The 22,837-nt window shown below is 45.5% G+C and overlaps 1 protein-coding gene across 5 annotated transcripts in view; it reads right to left on the bottom strand.

Annotated features, from left to right (window-relative positions):
• The window catches only part of CAMKK2 (calcium/calmodulin dependent protein kinase kinase 2), a 67,392-nt gene that overhangs the window by 25,631 nt on the left and 18,924 nt on the right, over positions 1-22,837 (bottom strand). For all 5 annotated transcript variants that reach the window (XM_031948550.1, XM_031948553.1, XM_031948552.1 and 2 more), the window contains exons 2-7: positions 13,424-13,942; positions 8,011-8,058; positions 6,785-6,838; positions 5,430-5,481; positions 3,720-3,853; positions 2,450-2,486 (exon numbers count right to left, since the gene is read on the bottom strand). In XM_031948550.1, the coding sequence (XP_031804410.1) occupies positions 2,450-2,486; positions 3,720-3,853; positions 5,430-5,481; positions 6,785-6,838; positions 8,011-8,058; positions 13,424-13,885 (787 nt within the window). In that variant the 5' untranslated portion in view covers positions 13,886-13,942. The remainder of the gene's footprint in view (positions 1-2,449; positions 2,487-3,719; positions 3,854-5,429; positions 5,482-6,784; positions 6,839-8,010; positions 8,059-13,423; positions 13,943-22,837) is intronic.

Raw genomic sequence — 22,837 nt, 5'->3', positions numbered from 1 at the left:
ACGTGTATTATGTACCTCTTATGTTATTGTTAGGCAGTTTAGGTGAACTCTTGTGGAGAAGGGGTAAGCCTACACTCCATGGCCTAGTGGATGGGGCATTGGACTTACAGTCAAGGAGACCTGGGTTCAAATCTCTCTTCTTATATTTAACTATGATCCCTAGCTCAGTTTCAATGTTTTCATCTGTAAAATCAGTGGAGTTATGTCCCAATTGGGGTGAATAACGAATCCCCTAAAGTGGTCTCATGGACTTGAATTCAAATGACTCAAACTTATAATTTTGTTAAATATGGTCATTCATCTGAGGTCAGAAGAAAATGTGATGTAAATCTGATTAATACAACCACTTCTGGGAGATTCATTATTTGCACTAATCAGGATCTAGCTGTATAATAGATTTCCTTCAAAGGATTTTTTTTGGGGGGTGAGGAAAACATTTAGCAATAATTCACATTTGTAGATTATAATTCTCTTTAGGATTTACAATGATAATTCAAGATTTTTTTCAATGAGCGGGATTAAGGGACAGATGGGATACTCTTCGCAAATCAGGAGATGACAGAAAGCAGAGTAGAAAAACTAACAAACTAATAATAGAATTAGAATTTTTAAATCTTGAAAGGCAGGGATGATGGACTGAACTAAAATACAATAAAAGGTGATGGAAACAAATGTAAAATCCTATACGTAGGCTATGCTTAAAAAAAAAATAATTTCACAAGTGCAAGATGAGGGAGAAATGTGGTTGATCAGTAGTTCCTGTGTTTGTTAATTGATGTGAAAAAGAGATAGAGTAGGCTACAAGGACCATGTGTCAACAATCTACAATGGCAGTTGAGGAAGCCAGTGGGACCTCAGGCTGCGTGACTAGGGGTCAAATATCTAGAGTAAGAGAGGTGACCAGGCAGCTGCCCTCTGCCCTACACAGAGCTTCGGCTCTGGGTGTACAGAAAAGGTTGGAGAGACAGGGTTGGGAGAAGTTGAAGCACCTGGAATTATTTAGTTTCAGGAAGAGAAGGCTGGGGGAGTGTGGTGGGGGAAGGGAGAACATTACAGTTCTCAAGATTGAAGGTCCAAGATGTGCAAGAGGAAACTGGATTTGGCCCACAAGGGGTTGAACCTGGAGCAGCAAGCTTCAGTTGACAAGAGGTTGATTTATGCTCAATATTATAATAAAATAATAAAATTAAATTTAAAAAATAAAAATATAATATAATAAAATAATAAAAAATAAAAATATTTATGTAATATGTTAAAGTTTGCAAAGCACTTTATCTGTGTTATTGAGCTTCACAACCTTATGAGGTAGATACCATTATCATTCCCATTTAACAGATGAGGAAAGTGAGATCAAAAGAAGTTAAAGGATGACCCAGGGTCACATAGATATTATGTGTCTAAGGAAAGATTCAAACTCAGATCTTGCAAAGTCTCTCACTCTATCCACTGAGTCCTTTAGCTACTCCTAAGAGAAAACTTCTGAATACTGGGAACTGTCCATAAGAGAAATGGGAAGCCTCAGAGGCTGGTGAGTTCCTCAGAGGCTGGTGAGTTCCACAGCCCAGAGATCTCTAAGCAGAGGCTGGACAGTCAGAGATGTTGTATGAGAGAGATTTAGACACGTCTTCCATCTTAAGTTAGGTAATCGCTGAGGTCCTTTCCAGCCTGGATGCTAGGATTTCCAAAAAGGAATTTCCCAAGATGCTTTGAGTGAGGGTAGAATCTTAGGACTATGTAGCCAGCCTCCGAAGGAGATTATACTCCTCAGCACACAGTAGTTCTGGGTAATTTTTTTATAAAAGTCTCAGATACTTTCAAATGCCATCTGGCATTCTGTACAGTGAGTTTTCCATTTCCCCCATGGGTGTGGATTATCCAGTGTTCAAAGGATAGGCTCCTGCCTTCTCCCTCATCCCACTCCCTTCCCTCCATCTACAGCACACTGAGTCCTCCCTGCTCACTGTTATTTGAGGTAAACTCAGGAAACACAAGTTCATTTTCATATTAGCCCAAACTAAACATAATCAGAAAGAGGGACTTGTGGCCATAAAAGAGTGATCTGGCCTAGAATGCGGTCCCAGTTCCAAGAGAAAAGATTCTTCCTGTTTATTATTTTTATTATTAAGATGATTAAGAAAATCAGCTAGGTTTTCGAGTCAGGAAGACCTAAATTCAAATCTGGCCTTAGCCATTTCTTTGACCCTGGGCAAGTCAGTTAACCTCTGCCTCAGTTTCCACATTTGTAAAATGGGAATAAAAATAGCCCTGGATTGTTGTAAGGTTCAAACGAGCTGGTGAATGCAAAGTTCCTAGCCAGTCTTCAGGCACTATAGAAATGTAAGCTATTATGACAAAAGAAGGGACACTTCAGCAAGTCAAAAATGAAAGCACACTGGGGCTTTGGCAGGCACAGGACGGGACCAGCGGAAGGGAAAGCTGGCTTTCTTACCCATGTACAGATGGTCCTCATTTGGGTCATCCAGGACCTGTCAAGAAAGACACAAAAACGGAAAATGTGAGAAGAGAAGAGAGAGGAAAGAATGAGAAAGCATAAGGTCCATGTCCTCCCAATCCGCGCTGTAGAGGCAGGTTGGCTATACTCTCTATTCCTACTCTCCAGAATGAAGACAAAGATCTAAGGAAAAGATCCAAGACTTGGGAACTAAAAACTCATTCCTATGGTCCACTACGGTCAACCAGAGCGGCCACACTCAGACTTCTACCAACCGCATAAATCCTCACAAATTCAGTCTCTCCTCTCCCCATACACCATCCCTACCTGTGTTTGGGAAAATTTTTCAAGGCTATGCAGGGGGATGGAGGTACATAACCATTTGGGGTTGGTACAACCTGGGTTCAAAGGCTGAGACGTGATTCGAACTTAATTCTCTCCAACTCCAAAGAACTTAAAACTGCCTAACTGTCCAATACACCATCTCTCTACAAATGCATCAAGTTCCAGTTCTGAGGCCAGGAAGTTGCAGCTCCTGGGCTTCTCTGTCTTGTTTACTGATTGTTGTTGAGTCATTTCCATTGTGTGACACTTCATGACCCAGTTGGGCTTTCCTTGGCAGAGACACTGGAGTGATTTGCCATTTCCTTCTCCAGCTCATTTTACAAATGAGGAAACTGAGGCAAACACGATGAAATGACTAGCCCAGGATCACACAACTAGGAGGTGTCTGAAACCACATTTGAACACACTCCTGACTCCAGGCTGGCTCTGGCACTATGATGCTACCTCGCTGTTCCACATTTACTATAAGGTAGGAAATAACCATCTGCATAATTAATTAATAGGCTTATCCAAATTGACCCCCCTCCCTCCACCTTTTTTGCAAAAGTGAGGGACTATGGAAAGGAAATATTGTATATAATCTTTTTGGATCCACCCGTTTTGCTAAAGTGCTTTTTTCCCCCTTTTATCCATTCTTTGTTATAAAAAATGGGTCTCTGGGAAAGGTGATGAGAGGAATATGCTGGTAAATGTAGGTAACATATAAATAATTATAGCAATATAATTTTATTTTGTCCCTCTCCAGTTTTTGATCTGCCATCAGCATATAGGTGACCCCTGTACTTGGGTAAAAGCTCAGATTGCAGCCATCACCGGGTCTCCTAAACCAGCCCTCATGTTTTCTCCATCTCTACCATACGAATTGCTTAAACTCAAAGCTGCTCTGCCCTCACCCTTCTCCTCCCACTTCCCTGTGTCTCACCTCCACCAACTTCACCACATTGGGATGGTCCAGCTTTTTGAGAATAGCAATCTCTTGGTAGACCTGTTCAATAGGGCCCTTGGGCTGGATGCAGCCTTCCGAGGCAGGTTTTGTACCACGGGGCGGGGGACGGCCTGATAGGGAAGAACAAACATACCACACCGTGAGGACCTGATGGGACCGGAAGAAGAGTTAACCATCCCAGAAAAGGTCTGGCAATGGGAACTTGGGATACTGAGACCTCTCCACTGCTAGTTTCTTGCTGCCCATTTGATGGAGATAAAGCTCATGATCTTGCATTTCTAGGTACAACCTGGTTTTAATAAACCTTTTAGGAGTAATTTCACATTATTCCCATTTACACACCATACATCCCAACCCAACTGGTCTGCTTATCACCTATGGCAAGGGTCCTCAAACTTTTTAAATAGGGGGCCAGTTCACTGTCCTTCAGACTGTTGGAGGACCGGACTATAGTAAAAACAAAAACTTTGTTTTGGGGGCCTTTAAATAAAGAAACTTCATAGCCCTGGGTGAGGGGAATAAACGTCCTCAGCTGCCGCATCTGGCCTGGCGGTAGTTTGAGGACCCCTGGCCTATGGTTTGCAGGTTCTCCTGTTTCCTGCCTTTCTCACATTATTCTTTATATACAAAATGCCCCCTGACCTGTGGATACCCCATCCAGGCTTTAAGACCCAACATAAATGCCTCTTCTTTCTGATCGGATAATCTGGGTCAAGGGAGCCACTGGCCCAAATCAAAGAAAATGAAATTTAATTGGGATCAATGGAAAGACTAACAATTGTGTTAAAAAAAAAAAAGTCACCTAAATGAGAACAAGAGGGAAAGCCGGGGAAAGCACAATTAGATGACCATTTGTCTGGAAAAATGCCTGAGGATTTAGGGGGCTGCAAGCTCAACATGGCAGCCAAAAAAGCAAAGATCAGCAAGTTACTCTATTTATACAATGGAGAGGAAGTGGGGATGTTTTTCTTGGATGCTTTTTCAATTTTCTTTTGCTTGTGAATGATAATGAGCAAACATAATCATTGCAACATACAATGGACAAACAAATGATTGTGTAGAGAAGTTGTTATACACAGTATTGTTTCTTTTAAGTGGATACTAAACTTAACAAGGTAGTAACAAAATTATCATTTGTTTCTCTTTCTGTACTTCTTCCAGTGGCAGATGGGGAAGTGAGGGGGAGGGGTATGGAAGAAGAAAAGGGAGAAGGTAGAGACCAAGGGGAGGGAGGATGGAGGGCAGAGGAGGGAAGAATGGAAGCTAAGGAGAGGAGGGATAGAAAAGAGGTCAAGGGCAAAGATGGAGGGGAGCTCAGGAGAAGGGGAAGGTGAAGACCAACGGGAGGGGAATGGAGGAGAGGAAAAGGTGGAGAGAACCTTTCCTCAGGGAAAAGAGGGAGCTAAAGGCCAATAATAAGTGGAGGTTGGACGGGAAACTAAGTGAAAGGAAGAATATAGAGACCAAGGGAGGAAAAGTGGAGGCAGAAGCCAAGGAGAGGGGGTGTCTGGAGGGGAAGCCGAGACAGCCAGAACTAAAAGGCCTGACTGAGAGAACATCTCCTTTCCAGTCCCCTCAGTGGCTCCCATCCAGCCTAGATTGCTCTCTTCGGTCATGGGGTCCTCATGGGATACCCCCAAACCAGTCCTCCCTTGGACAGTTTACATCCCAAGACCACACACTCACGTGGAAAGCCCGCCTGCCGCACCAGCTTCTTTTTGGAAAGCACCTTCATGGCCTGGAAGAGAAAAGTTCCAAGGTCCAAGTTACTGTGGATGAGTCACTCTGGATTCTGCCCAGGAGCCCCAGCCTTCCCTGGGCTCCCGTGGCCTCAAGTCACTGCTTGGAGTGCAGAACAACACAGTAACTCCCCATCGGATCCTCCCAGCCTGGTAGGGAGCCAGGGCTTCCAATCAGAGAAAGGGCCCAAGGCACCGGTTTGGGCAAGAAAACTGGAAAATGTACTGAAAGAGGAGGAACTCTGCCAACAACTCATTGTGCGAGTTTGGTGAGCTCTTGCCTCAGTTTCCCCATCAGAGGATCATATTCTAGGCTCCTAGGATCATATGACATCACACATGTAGAGAATTTTGTAAACCTTAAAATGTCCCATAAATGCTATTATTATTGTTATCATTATATCATCACTTTAGCACTAAAGGGTTCCTCGGGAGGGTCCTCTGGTGCTTCTAGGCCACTGAATAGCACTGAGTATCGTGTTAGACTTGAAGGCAGGAAGAATTAAGTTCAAATCCTAAGAACTTTACCGGTTGTTTGCCTTTGTCACTCAGCCTCAGTTGCTTCATTTGTAAAATGAGAACAATCGTATTTCTCTCTCAGAGTTGTTGGGAGGATACACGAGATAATGTGTGTGAGCCATGTAGCAAACCCCAAAGTACTATACAAATGCCAGCTTTTGTCACTACTCTTACTCTTAGGAGTAGTTCAAACTCTCCATTTTACAGAGGGCCAAAGTCATTGAGTGACTGGCTCAGCCACACAGCAGTGAGCAGCAAACCCAAGACTCTGTCCCTCTCACTGTAGAAAAGAGTGCTGGGACCCAAATACAAACCTGGCTCGGATACTCGCTTATTACTCTCTGTGGACTTGGGGCAAGTGTCTTCATCCCTACCCCCCACTCAGGGCCTCAGTTTCCCCATCTGTAAAAGGAAAGGTTCGCCTCCATGGCCTCTGGGGACCCTTCCTGCTCTGAATCTATAGAGACACTTCTGTGGGCCTCAGTTTCCTAATCTGTAAATTGGGGAGGGTGGACGAGATGGACTCAAGTGCCGAAACTATGGTATGATCATGTCATTTCTTCCCTCTGGGTCTCAGTTTTCTCATCTGTAGACTGGGGAGGGTAGATGAGATAGCTTCTTGAGCCTTTGCCCTTTCTAAATTAATGATCCCTCTTCACTTCCCTGTGCCTCAGCCTCCCCATCTGTAAAATGAGTGAGTTGGAAAGATTTAACCAGAGCCAGGAGCGAGGAATCTGTGCAGGTGCAGAAAAGCTCCCCCGGGGCAGGAAGCCGGATACTCACATAGTAAGTATTGTCGTCTTCGTTGTAAGCCAGCTTGACCACTCCATAGGAACCCTGCATGAAGGAGAACACGTCCATGATCCTCCACTCCCTCCCATCATGCCCTGGGCAGGGGTCAGGAGTATTCCCCCAGAGCTCCCCGTAGTAGCCTGCCACAGTCCCACCCATAGACTTGGAGCAGTCACAGCTGCTGTCCCTACAGGGTCACCTCTCCAGCTCCCACCCAGCGCAGGACCGAGCCCAGCCTTCCTTGGCTCCCCCAGCACTTCCAGGCCGGGGCCCAGCCCAAGATTATCATTATTTTCTCTGGGTCTTTTCCACATCATTTATTTCTTCAGCACAAAGCATGAAGCCACACACATACTTTGTATTTCTCACTAAAGACAAGCCTAAGAAGGACAGGCCATTATTTCACACGGTGTGAAATAATGGCCTGTCCTTCTTAGGGGGACATGATGCTCCAGCCACCAGGAGGGTATAGCAGGGAAATCAAGCTGGGGGAGTGGAAAGGCCTGAGTTCAAGTTCTACTGAAGACATTTATTAGCTGGGTTACTTCAGGAAAGTCATTTAACCCCTGTGCCTCGGTTTCCTCATTTGTAAAATGAAAGGAATGACCTCAATGATCTCTAAAATCCTTTCCAACTCTAAATCTATGCTCTGTTGTGCACCAAATCCTCTCTGCAATAGTAGGACTGGGCTGACCCGAACCAACCATACTCTCCTCCACTCCTCCCACATCCCCCAGCATGTTCCCCAGTCAGCAGGTGTGAAACAGATTTTTTTTCTTTGCCTCTTGCCAACTCCTGTGATCTTAAGCCTCCCTTCCTGGACCTCAGTTTCCCCATCCAGGTGATCTCAATGGGATATTCAAGCAAAGGCTGAAAAACTATTTGTCTGGCTCACTTTAGGGAAGATCTGACCCAAGTCCAGACGGGATTAGACGCTCCTAAGATTCATTCTGGCTCAAAGCTTCCATGACCACAATGTCTTTACCACTTACTGGATGAATAGAATTTTTTCTTACAGAAATAATTTTAATTTTCTTTAAAAAATCAAAAGAAAACAAAGAAACCCGTCAAAAGCAACAGCACCGAACAACGGAATCCTCCCCTCCTCTAGGGGAACCTCCCCCTGACCCATCTCTCCTTTCCCTCCTCCTCCCACAGCCCCCTCCAGTATCTGAGAAGCATCAGCCCAGACCCAACAGGCCCCTCTTTTTATTTACCTTCCCAATCTCATCTTTCAGCGTATACTGATTAAGCTGTACACAATCCTGTAGGGGAGAGAGGAAGACAAGGGAGAAAATGTCAGAAGCTTCCCTATGAAAGGGTAGGAGGGAAGGAGGAAGAGAAAATAATTATAAACTGTGGGGAAAAAATGGAAGTTTTTAAAAAACACCTAAAAGGCATTTCTGGCTAGGCCCAGACGGTAGGAAGTGGGCTCCAAGGCCTCCTAGACTCTGCACTCTGATGCCCTGAAGAGGAAAGTCCGGCGAGCACCAGGAAGCAATTCATGGCCCATTAGAGAGAAAAAAACTGTTACTGCCCTTCTCCTGCCAGATCCCTTTGCAAGGTTGAAAACAAAACAGTAATAATAACAACAACAATAGCTAATATTAAGATGATGTTATGTATATTATATTACATGTTATATAATATGTCTAATTATATAACATATAATGTATTATATATTATCTATTATAAAGCATCATGTAATATATATAATATAAATATATAATAGGAAACCTATTATATATTTATGTTATATGCATATATTATTTTATATATATTATATACATATGTAATTACAATTATGTACATAGTATATATTTATTATTTATATTAAATATAATGTTATATTTTATTTATTATATTCTATTGTTATATAACATATATTATATAAAATATAACGCATTATATTGTATATTATAGAACATAATATATTATCATATATAATTATTGTATGTACTATATATTATTATATATAATGTTGTATAATAATGTTATAAGGGTTACAAAGCACTTTACAAATACTATCTCAGCCTGGTAAGGAAGGTAATATTATCTCAATTTTACAGTTCAGAAAACTGAGGCAAACAGTTTAAATTACTTGTCCATGGTCACAGAGGCAGAATTGGAACTCGGGTCTCCCTGACTCCAATACTAGTGATCTCTATTCATTGACTCAAGAGCCATAGAAGGTGAAATTGACCCAACAAAGAGATGGGGGCCCTAAGGGACCACATCTCCAAGCTCTGGCCCAGCTAAGAGAGCACTATGACCTGGAAACGGCAAGGAAATCCCAAATGAGATCACAAAGAGCTGGACAAAACTGAAAATGACTACACAACAAAATTGCATCATAAAAACAAAAGATCTTAGATTATAAAAGGAGGTATGGTCTGATGGATAGAGACAGATCCTGGATCTGCAAGGGTGAATACTGAAAACTATCAATACATGTGTTTTGAAAATAAAAAGCTTTTTAAAAAAGAAAAGAAAAATGAAAAGTTATAAGAAATTAAAATAAAATAAATAAAAGTTAAATTGAAAAGGGGTTCTCCTTCAGAGGACCAGACATAATGTGACTTCTATCAATGGCTGCAGAGTCAGGTTAGGGCCCCCCTGTAACTGAAATCTTGGCTTCCCCCACTTGGTAAGGTATTGCCCCTACCCTCACTCCAAACACCTTGCTCCCGAATGTGCAAGAGCCAGGGGAAGTTCCATTCTCTTCAAAGGAACTACCCCGAGTCCTTTGCTACTGTATACCTGAAGATGGGGAGTGGCTGTGGGGCCTCCCCAGAATCCTCCTGGGTTTTTTCAGGCCATGTGATCCAGGCAGGGCTCCCAGGCTGTCTAGAGCTGCCTCCTCCCCTGGGTTTTCAACCACATGGCTCTCCCACCCCAGGTGAAATTGCAGTGACTTCCTCCCAAACTCATAATTAGGGAAGCTGGGGCTTTTGCACTCAGCCTGTCTATTTCCTCCTGTTCTTGTGGTAATCACTCCCTTCTGGGGGCAGATTCTGAAATGTTCGGCTGGGTATTCCCACCTCCAACCCTCATTTCGTTTCTAGCCCCCTGGCAACCAAACCAAAGCCCCAGGGATAAGTAATGCCGCAAGGTGGCCTTGGGTTACCAGCTGTGGGCCTGAGCAAGCCCCTTAGCCTGTCTGCCTCAGTTTCCTGATCTTTAAAATGAGGATAATAGTTGCACCTCCCTCATAGTTTTTGTGTGAATAAAATAAGATAACATATGTAAAGAACTTAACGAATTCATCTTCTGCCTGCCTCCCTCCAACCTGGCCTGAATTTCCTGGGTGTGTTTCCTTGAAGGCTAAACTTGGGGGCTTTCAATGAACGCTGGGATTCCATGGCTCAGCTCTGCAGTTTCCTGTTGGAACCTTTTCTGGGATAGGTTATAGCTCTCCAGAATTAAGCAAAGCAAAATCCCGACCCTTCCCTGGGGATGATCTTTTCCAGAAGGAGGCAAATGAGATCCAAAGCAAGGAAGGAACAGGCCCTAAATTTAAAATGCTATTACTATCATTGCTATTATTATTAGTTAGAACTAATTTTATAATTATCACTAGTTTTATAATTATTAATCACCAAACAAGGGCTAGAAGCAATTAATTATAAGATAAAATGGATAATTCTGATTATATGAAATTGAAACCTTTTGGATAAACAAAATTAATACCACTGGAATTAGTAGCAAGTAGTAGACTAGGGGAAAACTTTGTATCAAATATTGATGACAAGGGTCCGATGTCTAGGATATATGGCCAACTAACAAATATATAAGAATAAAAGCCATTGCCACTAGGTAAGTGTCAAAGAATATAAAAAAAGAGAGGCAATTATGGGATCCCATAGAGCACAGAGTGTTGGTCCTGGCTATGTGATCCAAGCATGTTACTTAACTTTTTCCTTCCTCAGTTTTCTCATCTGTATGATGGGGACAATAACAACTCCTACTTCCTGGGGTTGTGGTGAGAATCAAAGGAGATATCGGTAAAATGTTTAGCACGGTGCCGGGCACATAGCGCTGTTCTCTAATAATGTAGAATTGCCAACTATCGGTTACCATGAGAAAGAATGTAAGGGAAATACAGACTGAAAAAACCCTGAAGTTTCAGCTCACGTCGTAGCAAGACGGTAAATGAGCAATGTGGAAGCGGGCCAGGCAGGTGCTCAGATAATGCACCGGGGAGTCTCTGCCTGATGAGGAATCTGAGGGAGGCGTTAATTAGGACTGGAAATCTAGAACAGGACCTGGAGAAACCTTCCATCCCTTCCTATTAGAGGTGAGAAAAATGACGCTTAAGAAATTAAGTGGCTAAAATCATAAAGAGTATTGAGAGGCAGAACCAAAATTTAAACCAGGTCAAGGGATCCTGACAGCTGGATGGCGCCATAGTGGATGGAGCACCAAGCCTGGAATCCAGAAGATTTAAGTCACTTTACCCTGTTTGCCTCAGTTTCCACATCTGTCATTTTATTTTGGGAGGGGATTTCATCTCTAAAATTTCATCTCAGAGATATGGAAACAAGGCTATGCAGTGTAAATGGTTTGCCCCCAAAGCCTCAGACATGGGGATTTGAACCAGGAGCCCCGATGTGAGAACTGGTCTTGAGGGAGGGGGCTTAACTCAGAGCTATGGGTGAAAAGAAGGGGGGACTGAAGAGTGAGGAGACCCATCCTGCTCGCTCAGCTTTTGTCTTTGGTGCTCACTCCTTCCCTTCCATGAGTCTCTTTTATCTCCATCCGGAAAAGACCATCCCCAAGAAAGGGCCCCAGGATTGCCTGACCTAATTCTGGGGGACTGCGGCCTGTCCCAGGAAAGGTTCTGGCAGGAAACCGGAAGCCCTCAAGTTTAGCCTTCAAGGAAATATGCTCAGGAAGTTCAGGCTGGGTAGGGGAGGGAGACAGTGGAGGAGAAATTCATTAAACAGGAGATGCAATCATCTGCCCCCTCCATGCGGAGCATTGGGGGCTTATGGGAAAAAAAACATGGATTTGGAGTCAGAGAACTGGGGCTTGACACTTCTCACCTATGGGATCTCAAACAAAAAATTGACCTCTCTGAACATGGTTTCTTCATCTGCAAAATAGGTTGGGACTAAATTATCTCTAATTATCTGGTTTTCTCTCCGGCACTTCAAATGCAATACGCACCAATGGGAGTACTTCCCCTTTTCTTTTTCAAACTTTCCCTGCCTCCTGACTTCCCCTTCTGACCTGGTGGTATCCCCTTTAGGGAAGTCTTCCAGATCTACAACTCCTGGAACCTCGTCTCTTTCTTTTCCCATCTAGGAACACAGTGTAGTCCCTGGATCACCACAGTCTAGACTCTTCACTCCCCCTCCTCCAATCCATCCTTTACAAAGAATGGTTCTTCCAAGTAGATCTGACCCTCTCACTCCTGTGCTCAAGAATTTTCCATGGCTCCCATTCCCCTTTTCTTCATAACCTAGGAGCACCTCACTCGCCCAGGCTCATCTTAGATAACTGCCTTTCATGCGTATAACTCCACCGTTCTGTGAACATTTGCTGTGTTCTTGGAACTCTGTTTCAGGCTCTTCCTTACACCTGGGATGCCCTCCCTTCTTTCTCACCCTTGCCACCTGAAATGCCGGTTATCCCATAAAGTCCATCTCATAGGCAACCTCCTCCAGGAAGCTTTCCTTGACTGTTCTAGTGAACAACAGCTTTCTCCTTCAGATCTGACTTAACTTGAAAGGCAGCCTCCTCCGGGAAGTTTTCCTTGATTGTTCCAGTAAAGAACATCTTTCCCCTTCAGATCTGACATAACTTGAAAGGCAACTTCCTCCAGGAAACCTTCTTTGATTGTTCTAGCAAATAATACCTTTCTCCTTCAGAACTGACATAACTTGAAAGGCAGCCTCCTCCAGGAGGCCTTCCTTGGTTGTTCTGGTAAAGAACCCCTTTCTCCTTCAGCTCTGACACAGCTTTATTAGGCAGCCCATGATTAGTGCATTAGGGAGCTAAAGCACACCACAAAGTGCAATCTGTACTGGTGTTTTACCTAAGCCCTTCTAATGAGCATTTATTAAGCACCTTCTGTGTGCCAGACCGCATGTCGTGCTAGGTGCTAGACTCCAAAAACAAAGCACAAAATGATCTTTGCCCGGGAGGAATCTCCTTTCCGGCAGCCTGGAAACTCCCCGGGGCAGGGCCCGAGTCCGGTCTCTCTCAGCCTCTGGCTATTGCTGTACCTTCGGCAGAGTTTAATCCCTTATGGATCACAATTAATTACAACATAATAGATAAATAATATCAGCATAATAGACAACATCGCTATGGAGTCTGAGAGCAGGAGTTCATCCCCCGTTGTCAGTCTAAGCCCCATACTCAGAGCGGGAGGAAAGGAAGGGTCGTGAGAATGAGGCGAGTTGAGGGAGGAAAAGCGGGAAGTTCTCAGGACTTTAGGCCCTGGCTTCAAATCTTACCTGAGGCACTTACTAGTGGTGTGATTCTGAGCCGTCAATCATCTCCTCCGCCTCAGTTTCCTCATCCGCAAAATGGGAAGAGAGGTCTACTACTCTAAGGCAGCTTCTAAGGAAGCTCCCTGCGCCCCCTCCCCCACCGTGACGGGAAAGAGCAGGGGCCGCTTACCTGCATCCCGGTGATGGAGACGTGCCGGGACTCCACGGTGGGCCTGCGGGGCAGCCGCGGGGAGGACTGGGGGGAGCTGACGGGAGAGTAGGGGAGAGAGGGGTAGATGAAGCGGCCGTTGACGCCCCCGCTGCCGCCCGGGGAGGGGGCGGCCTGCGAGCGCTCCTGCAGGGACAGCTTGCGGCCAGAGAGGAGGGGCCGGGCCTGGGGCCCGGGGGCCGCGGGGGCCCGGAGAGCGTCCTCCTGCGGCCCGCCCTGCTCCATCTGCTCCTCCGGCCGGGCCTGGCCCTGGGCCCCGCCGGGCTCGCACTCCGTCACCACGATGAAGGACTCCATGCTGCCCAGGTGGAGGCTCAGCGACGAGAGCCCGTGCAGGGCCTCACAGGGCTTTGGGGGCTCATCCCGGGCCGCGGGCCGCTCCGAAGGGGCCGGGGCGGGCTGCCTAGTGACACATGATGACATGGTGCCCGCGGCGGCTTCATCCGGTCTGCGGGGGCGCTCCCATCCAGCAGCTCCGACCTGGGGAGAGGGGGGAGCGTTAGCGGGCCCGGGCCGCGGCGGGGTCCTGTGCAGGCTCGAGGGGCGCCCCGGCTGGAGGCGCGATCCTGCTCCAAGCCGGAGAAGCGCAGCTTGTCCTTCCGGCTCCTGGACATCCCGGTGTTGCAACTCCCACCTGCACTGGGGAGGGGGGGGGAGGCCACTGAACATCACCGGGGCTCAGTGCCCTTCTCTGAGAAATGGGGGGCTCGCACCCACTGTAAGCCTGACGTTCTCCTGGGGGCCGGGGGCCAAAGGGCAGACGTTTGTCTAGGACGTGATAATTTACAAAATGTCATGTCCCCTCGGTGATCTATCTCACACACCTCCCAAATGAAGGAAGGAAGGAAAGTAAGGAGGGAAGGAAGGGAGGGAGGGAGGGAGAGAGGAAGGGAGGAAGGAAAAGAAAGAAAGGAGGGAGGGAAGGAAGGAGGGAGGGAGGGAGGGAGGAAGGAAAAAAGGGAGAAAGGAAGGGAGGGAGGAAGGAAAGGAAGGAGGGAGGAAAAGAGGGAGGGAGGAAAGAAGGAAGAAAGGGAGAAAGGAAGGGAGGGAGGGAGGGAGGAAGGAAGGAAGGAAAGGAGGGAGGGAGGGAAGTGGAAGGGAGAAAAGGGCTAAGAGAAGGGAAGGGAAGAGAAGGAGGGAGAGAGAAAGGAAGGCAGGAGTTTCTACTTGAAGACATTGAAGCCCCCTCGACTGTGCTTTGCCCATGGAGCCCAAGACCCCAGAAGAGACCCAGGCCCCTCCTTCCAGTTTCCGTTCAGAGCAATCATTCAGGCTCTCCAATAGGCCTGAGAGAAGCTTCTTGAAGCCTCCCATGGATTTCCCTCCCCTGCCTCTGCCTGAGGGAACTGTAGCCTTTTTGTAAAATAAATGCCCAAGATGTCACTCCAGAAACCATCAAGGGAGATTTTTCTCTGCAGCAGAGAAAGTATTATCGATTTACACGCCAGGGCAAGGAAGCTCCCGGCTCTGCTGACTAGGAGAAGGATGGTGGAGGTAGAATCTTGTGTCTGAGAGGCCCAGGTAGTTGGGTTCCAATCAAGGGTATGGACCTGCTCCTCCCCTTTGTGTTTCCCCCCCACACTTCCCCCACCGTGCCCCCCCCACCTTCCAGTTGCTCAATGTATCTGGAGTCCACAGCCTTTTCCAGGTTGTTTCCCCCATTGGAACAGAAGCTCCTCGAGAACAAATGTTTGTCTTGTTTGCTCCTATTTGAATCCCCAGCACTTGGCACAATGCCTGACAAAACAGCACTGAATAAATGCCCACCAAGGAGGACAGGTTCACAGTGCAGAACCAGCCGGGTAGCACACTGGATAGCGCTCTGGTTTGGGACCTGAGTTCAAATTCAGATTCAGCTACTTACTACCTATGCGACCCTGAATAATTTATATAATCTCCCTTAGCCTCAGTTTCCTTTTTTGTAAAATGGAGCCAATTACCTCCCAGAGTCATTATAAGGATCAAATGAGACATAAAGTGCTTTACAAATCACAATTTGATTCATTATTTTGTTAATTATCTAGACTCAAGAAAGTGATGGAGAAAAAAATATTAATAGCACAGATTCCACTGGGAAGTGTGTCCTCTCAGAGAGCCAGTCGTTAAACATTCAGCCAAGGCTGGACGATGAGGAGATGGAAGGAATGAGTGGAAGGGGGGATGAGATAACTTTTTAAGTCCTTTCCAGAGCTGAGAATGGCACAGTCCCTTCATTTCACAGATGAGGAAATGAACACCCAAAGAGATTGAGTGGATTTGTACAGATTCGAACTCAGGTCCAGGCCTTTTGACCCCAATCCTGTGCCCTTTCTAATATACCATCTTTAGGAATACCCCAGTATTAGCTGAATCTTGAAGGAACCCTGGTCGCCGGGGAAATAGAGCTTTAAAAATCCCCAATCAGGAATCCTTCCCAGGGGGCTCAATACCCTCATATCCCAGAATAATCTTCGTGCCTTTTCCAGGAAACCAAGTAGAAATTGTCCTGGAACTGCTGACCTTGAAACTCCCGGCTCCCACCTCAGCCAAATACACGTGGGAGGCTGAAGCCTCACAAGAGTAGGCAGGAATGGGATTAGGAAACAATGGCTCCCATACCATAGGCTTGTGGCTGCAGCTGCCCGGCCAACCCCCTCCCAAAGAGCTTTGCACTGCCCCCAGAGCCCCAGAACAAAGCGTCAGGCAATGCTGCCCACCAGGCTCTTGGGACCCAGGAAATGCTCTGGGAAACAGTCAAATGGGCTGAGGTCCCCGGATGGGATGCACCCTAAGGGCACATAAGAAACAGCAAAAATGAGCTTAAAGGAAGACTTAAGAAGTGGGTATTGATTGACTGCAGAGGGAAGAACATTTGTGAGCAGCACTGTGGTACCATGGACAGAGCATCAAGAATGCCTGAGTTCAAATCCTGAATGGGGCATACCCTTGTCTGTGTAAGCTTAGACAAGTTACCCCTGGGAAGGATAGAGAGAGAGGGAGGGAGGGAAGGAGAGAGAAAAGGAGGGAAAGAGGGAAGGAGGGAAGAAGGCAGGAAGAAAGGGAAGGAGTAGGAATAAAAGAGGGGAGGGAGGGAGGGAAGGACAGAAGGAGAGAGGAAGAAAGTAAGAAAAGAAAAAAGAAATGACTATGATGTGGAAAAGATATTAATAAAACTTCAACTTTTTTTTCAGGTAGGGGGCTGGGCTTGGTGGCCATCAAAGTCCCTTTTGTTTCTAAGAATCTGTTATTAGATAAAGAGCTGTGGTTCTTAGAGGCCCTGTGTTATCCCAATCCAATGCTTAATTTATTCTAACTCATCTTCTTCCCAAGGCAACTACCCGAGGCAAACTATCATCCCCTAAGGACTGAGGGCCACTCCTAGTGAGTAAGGTCATCTTGCCCTTGAGCCCCAGGGAAGAACATGGCGCCCCAAACAGGCTTTGGAACCCTTACAACAAAGACCCTGGCAGAAAATTCCAACTAACGCAGTCCTCATGTAGGAGGTTGTTCCACCAGGTGGGTGGGAAGACTACCCAAGTGCTATCCCTAAGGCACAGGTCTGACCACATCACTCCCTGGTGGTGATAGCTCAGGACAAAATTTGAGGAATACCAGGGCCTACCTGCCCATCCAAAACCAAGACAAAACACACCAATCCTGCTTCCAGCCCAACTCTAACAGCCATTATTGGGGAAGCAGCTCCTGTGGAGAAGGGGGAACCAACTGCCACCCAGAGCCAGCACAGCTTAAGCAGCCAGATGCCCTGGGAGCACAGACAGGAGGCAGCATGTGCCACGGTCAAACCGCCACCTTAGAGCCTAATGAGAATCTCCTGAGCCCAAGAACCTTGGGAATGGCAGCCCAGTGCCCCCTGAGCCCAAGAGCCTTGGGAATGGCAGCCTGGTGCCCCCATCCATCATCCAGGGGATGGAGCTAGACATTCATCCACTGAATACCAGTCACAGCTCCTGAAGACCCAGAAAAGAAGGTTCTTGTTGCCCAAATCCTCGGCGCTCTCCAACTCACCATGGGAACTACACACTTCTGTCTGTGAAAATGGCCCTAGGGAAGCGACGCCCGCCATCTGCTGTCCCTGCATCCCAAGGTCCCCATCGGCTGAAACCGTACACACAGCTGCTGTCTCCCCGACAGAATGTGTGCTCTCCAAGGGCAAGGACCTCTGACTTCTCCATTTGTAATCCCACTTCCCAGCACAGTGCTCTGCATGTGGAAAGTGCTTACTAAATACTTGGGGATTTGTTTCTTTATCCATTCCCAGTCTTGTGAAGCTTTCCAGGCTCCCTCTTCCTCCAGGATAAACAAGAAATTCCTCTGATATTCATCTGGCTGCAACCTAATCTTCCCCGGCTGATTTCACACTGGTTCCACTCACATGGGAGGCAGGATAGTGCAGTGGACAGAGAAAACAGAAGCCTCTACAGCCTAGAGTCAAGATATATAAACGCTCGGGCAACGGGCAAGTTTCTAAGACAATAAGTCATCGAGAAGATGCTGATCTGCACTGGGAAGAGTCTCCTCACTGGGATACCCCTCTACCGATGAAATCCCAAGTCCAGTCCCTTCCCCACCCCCGACTCACACATTCCCCCTTCCAGCCAAAGCCGCCTACAAGCTGCTCTGCCGGGCTGACGTCCACCTCCTGCCTCGGTATCTCTGGATAAATGTCCCCCACGCCTGAAATGCCCTCCCTCCTTACTTCCATTACTTAAAAGATACCTTTAAAGTACCATCTCCTGGATGACACTTTCTGATCCCCCTAGCTGCCGGTGCTCTCCCCACCTTGAAATTACTTTCTAAGAACTCCCTTTCCTGAAAAGGATCTAAGTGATCCACACTCAGTCCCCACAGTCCTCTCTCTGGGTGTAGATGGCTCTCTCCATCACAAGATCATTGGAAATGGAATACCTGCCAGATGAAAAGAGCCACCAGAATTCATCATCATATAATTTTGTTGTTGAAGTATATAATGATCTCCTGGTTCTGCTCATTTTATTCAGCATCAGTTCCTGTAAGTCTCTCCAGGCCTCTCTGAAATCATCCTGTTGGTCATTTCTTACAAAACAATAATATTCTATAATATTCATATACCACAATTTATTCAGCCATTCTCCAGTTGAGGGGCATCCACTCAGTTTCCAGTATCGGGCCACTACACAAAGGGCCACAAACATTTTTGCACATGTGGGTCCTTTTCCTTTTTTATGATCTCTTTGGGATACAGACCCCGGAGAGAAACTGCTGGATCAAAGGGTATGCACAGTTTGATAGCCCTTTGGGCATAGTTCCATATTCTCTCCAAAATAGCTGGATCTGTCCACAGCTCCACCCAAGGTGCATTATGGACACAAATATTCCAGTAGAACACAGGAATGTAACAGTAAGTGAAGTGCACAGAGCCAGGAGATTGTTGGACACGGCAACAGCAAGATTATACGATGATCAATTCTGACGGACGTGGTTTTTTTTTCAACTGGGAGGCAATTCAGTTCCAATGGTCTTGTGATGGAGGGAGCCATCCACACCCAGAGAGAGACTATGGGTATGGAGTGTGAACCACAACACAGCATTTTCACCTTCCTATGGTTGTTTGCTTGCATTTTGTTTTCTTTCTCATTTTTTTCCTCTTTGCTCTGCTTTTTCTTGTGCATACGATAATTGTGGAAATATGTCTAGAAGAATTGCACATGTTTTAACTGTACTGGATTACTTGCTGTCTGGGGGGGTAGGGGGGAGGGAGGGAGAAAAAATTTGGAACACAAGGTTTTGCAGGAGTGAATGTTGTAAACTTATCTATGCATATATTTTGAAAATAAAAAGCTTTAATAAAAATATTAATAAAGAACTTCCTTTTCTATTCATGGCAGTATGGAAGAAAGTCAGCCCCAAGTCAGGAAGGCTGTGCCATCCTAGGCAAGTCATTTAAGTCCCTTGTGTTCCAGATAACTCTCTGAGACTACACAGGTAGTAGAAAGGATTTCCTTCTTCTATTGGTCTCCCCTAGGGCCATTCCCTCACCAATCACATCTCAGGGATGTGTGCCTGTCTCAATATCTGTGTTGTTGGGTTTTTTTGTTTTTATTTTTGAGACAATTGGAATTTGGTGACTTGCCCAGGGTCACACAACTAGGAAGTGTTTCACATCTAATGTCGGATTTGAACTCAGGTCCTCCTGAATTCAGGACCAGCTCTCTATCCACTGTACCACCTAGCTGCCCCTTGTCTCAATATATATGTATGTTGTTTCAGTTAAATCCAGCTCTCCTTGACCCAATTTGGGGTTTCCTTGGCAAAGATAATGGAGTAGTTTGCCATTTCCTTTTCCAGCTCATTTTACAGATGAGGAAACTGAGGCACACAGGGTTGAGTGACTTGCCCAGGGTCATACAGATATTGAGTTTAAACTCAGGTTGGATTTAAACTCAGATACTCCTGCCTCCAGGACTGGCACTCCATCCACTGCACCACCTATCTATTCTCTCTCTGTGTATATATGTGTTATATGAAAAAAAAAAGAAATATATTTGTTTATATATTACTTAACCCTGCTTCATTAGCCTGATGTGTAGCAGCAAACTAGTTTTTCCCAGATGAATATCTATAGAGATCAAAAGGAGACAAGTTAACAAAGACATTTGTTATCCCCATCCCCTACTCCCTGCTAGTATCCTAACTTCCATGTAAGCTCCCTGGAAGCAGGAACGATTTCATTCTTGTGACATTAGTCCCTTCACTACTCTCAGGCTCATTTTCCTCATCTGTAAATTAGGGAATTGATCTAAATGGCCTCTTAGGTTCCTTTCAACTTGAATATCATGAACTCTGAGCACTCAGTACCGTGCTTGGCGCGCAGTGGGCACTCTATAATGTGTTGCATTATATTAAATATATATTTGCTGCATTAAATTGAATTTAACTGCCTCAATTTCAAGTCATGGGCTGAGGGTTTTTGGTCAATCCCTAATGCAGCGCCAAACTGCTGTCTGAGACCGAGGTGGTTCTGAGGCTCCCAGTCTGCTGGGACATCAGGGGTTAAGGCTTCAATTCCAGTATTTTGGCACAGTCTAGTGGCACTGTCATGCTCTGAAATCCCGTGATACCCGACCTGCCAGGCTGGTCTCGGGGATAAGGTTTCACAGCTATACTTTCCACCATGTCTCTAGGGGGAAGCTCTCAGAGGAAGAATTTTTTAGTCTGATAATTGGGCCCCATTCTAGTCCCTACCTTGAAGACATCGGGATCTTTCCAAAGTAAATAGGTGGCCAAAAGATAACAAGATAGTTTTCTGAAGAATTGGAAACCCTCAACCACTCCCTAAAAACAGCTCCAAATCTCTAATCATAAGAGAAAGAAAAATGAAGATATCGGCTCACACCCATCAAATTAGCATGATGATAAAAGATGCAGAAATCCCACACTGGTGGAGATGGGGAGAATTTGGTATCCTGGTTCACCTTTGGAGAATCGTGAAGTGATTTACAGAAAACAAAAGGAAAAATGACAAAGTATTCAATCACTTCCAATCTGTCCTCCTTCTACTGAAATTGCTCCCTAATGTCTCTTAAATGCTAAAGTCAAGGGCTGTTTCTTGGTCCTCATTCTGTTTGCCTTCTCTGCAGTCTCTGGCCCTATCCACTCCCCCCTCCTCCTGCACTGTCTCTTTGAAAGGTTCCTATAAATCTGCTCTTGATTTTCTTCTTTCCCATCTGACAAGCTCTTTAGCTTATGACCCAGCCTGTGTTTTCCCTATATCTTCTCTCCTGGTGATCTCATCAATACTAAGGGGTTGAGGAATTATCTCCATGAAGAAGTCTCTCAAAGCCCTGATCTCTCTACTGGACTCTAAAGTCTCTTTCACCCTCTGCTTGTCAGGGATTGCACCTGGATCGCTTGTAACATCTCAAACTCAGCATATCCAAAATAGAATTCATATCTCACCCAAAATCTTCATTCTCTAAACTCTATTATTTCCGTTAATCACCATGACTTTTGTAATCACCCAAATTTGTAACCTCAGAGGCACCTTTGACTCTTCCTTTCTCTCCATCAGCTCTCACCTCCAACAAGCTGCCAATCCTAGGAATCACCCAGATTTATAACCTCAGAGGCACCTTTGACTTTTCCTTTCTCTCCATCAGCTCTCATATCCAATCAGTTGCCAATCCTTGTCATTTCTACCTTTACAACAGACAACTATCATCCTGCTTGAGACTCATCATCAGACCATTACAGCAGCTTTCTTCTTGGTCTGCCTGCCTCCAATCTTTTTCCTTGCCAGTTCATCCTCCCTATTACCAAGGATGAATCCAGACTTTGAAGGACTTCCAGATGCCAAATACAAGGGTTTGTATTTGATCCTGGAGACAATAGAGAGCCACTGGAGCTTCTTGAGAAAGAGTGGGCTATACTCAGACCTGTGCTTTTGTACTAACAGTTTGGAAGTTGCATCGTACCAGCTTCTATCCATTTTTCATGCTGGCAACTGCTATTTATTTATTTATTTTTATGAGCTAATTGGGATAAGGGACTTGCCCAGGATCACACAGCTAGTAAATGTCAACTCAGTCCTTTTGATTCCAGGGCCACTGCCTCTGGCAGCTATTATTTTTGGCTGCTGGGTGGTATCAAGAAGGCATGCATTCAAATCCAGCCTCAGATACTTACTGGGTGACCCAGAACAAGTCATTTAACCTCTGTCTGTCTGTTTCCTCAATTGTAAAATGGGGATAATAATAGCACCTACCTCCTAAGGTTTTTGTGAGGATCAAATGAGATATTTGTAAAGCACTCAGTAAAGTGTATAGTACTTAATAAACCCTTGTTCCCTTCCCTTTTCTCCTCTTCAAACAGTACTAGGCATTCAAATCATGTAGCCTACTTACTGAATTGAAGAAATAAGGTACTATGTTGCTACTAAAATGATCTGCCTAAAATACGGCTGTGACCGTGCTCAAAAAGCTTCAGTGCTTCCTTATTGTCTCTCGGCAGATTTCAGACTTAAGATAACTGCTTTTCACCCAAAGAATTTCGTGCTAATAAATTTTGCTAAAAGAGAGTAACACTTTTTCAGCGCCCCGCTATGAGTAGCTATTTGCTAAAAGAGCGCAACACGACATCTGCAGCCAAAAAGTGACTGAAAAGCAGAAGCTATGAGGAGCAAAAGGGGAAATTCTAACAAAGAAGTACACAATGATTACTAAAGGGCTCAGTCTAGGTTTCCCATTGTTATGTTCCTGTGTGTGCCCATTTCCCTTTTGTTCCCTGGCATAAGAATATGTATAACCCAGGTTTGTGGAGGGACTGTGACATTCCTATTATTCCTGAGATCGGTGGGAAGCACATCAGTAGAGGCATAAAAGCTACAGCATTAAGTAACTG

This window comes from Sarcophilus harrisii, chromosome 1, assembly GCF_902635505.1.
Source record: "Sarcophilus harrisii chromosome 1, mSarHar1.11, whole genome shotgun sequence".
Taxonomy (NCBI): Eukaryota; Metazoa; Chordata; class Mammalia; order Dasyuromorphia; family Dasyuridae; genus Sarcophilus; species Sarcophilus harrisii.
The sequence above is the reverse complement of the archived record's forward strand: the minus strand, read 5'-3'. Positions and strand labels throughout refer to the sequence as shown.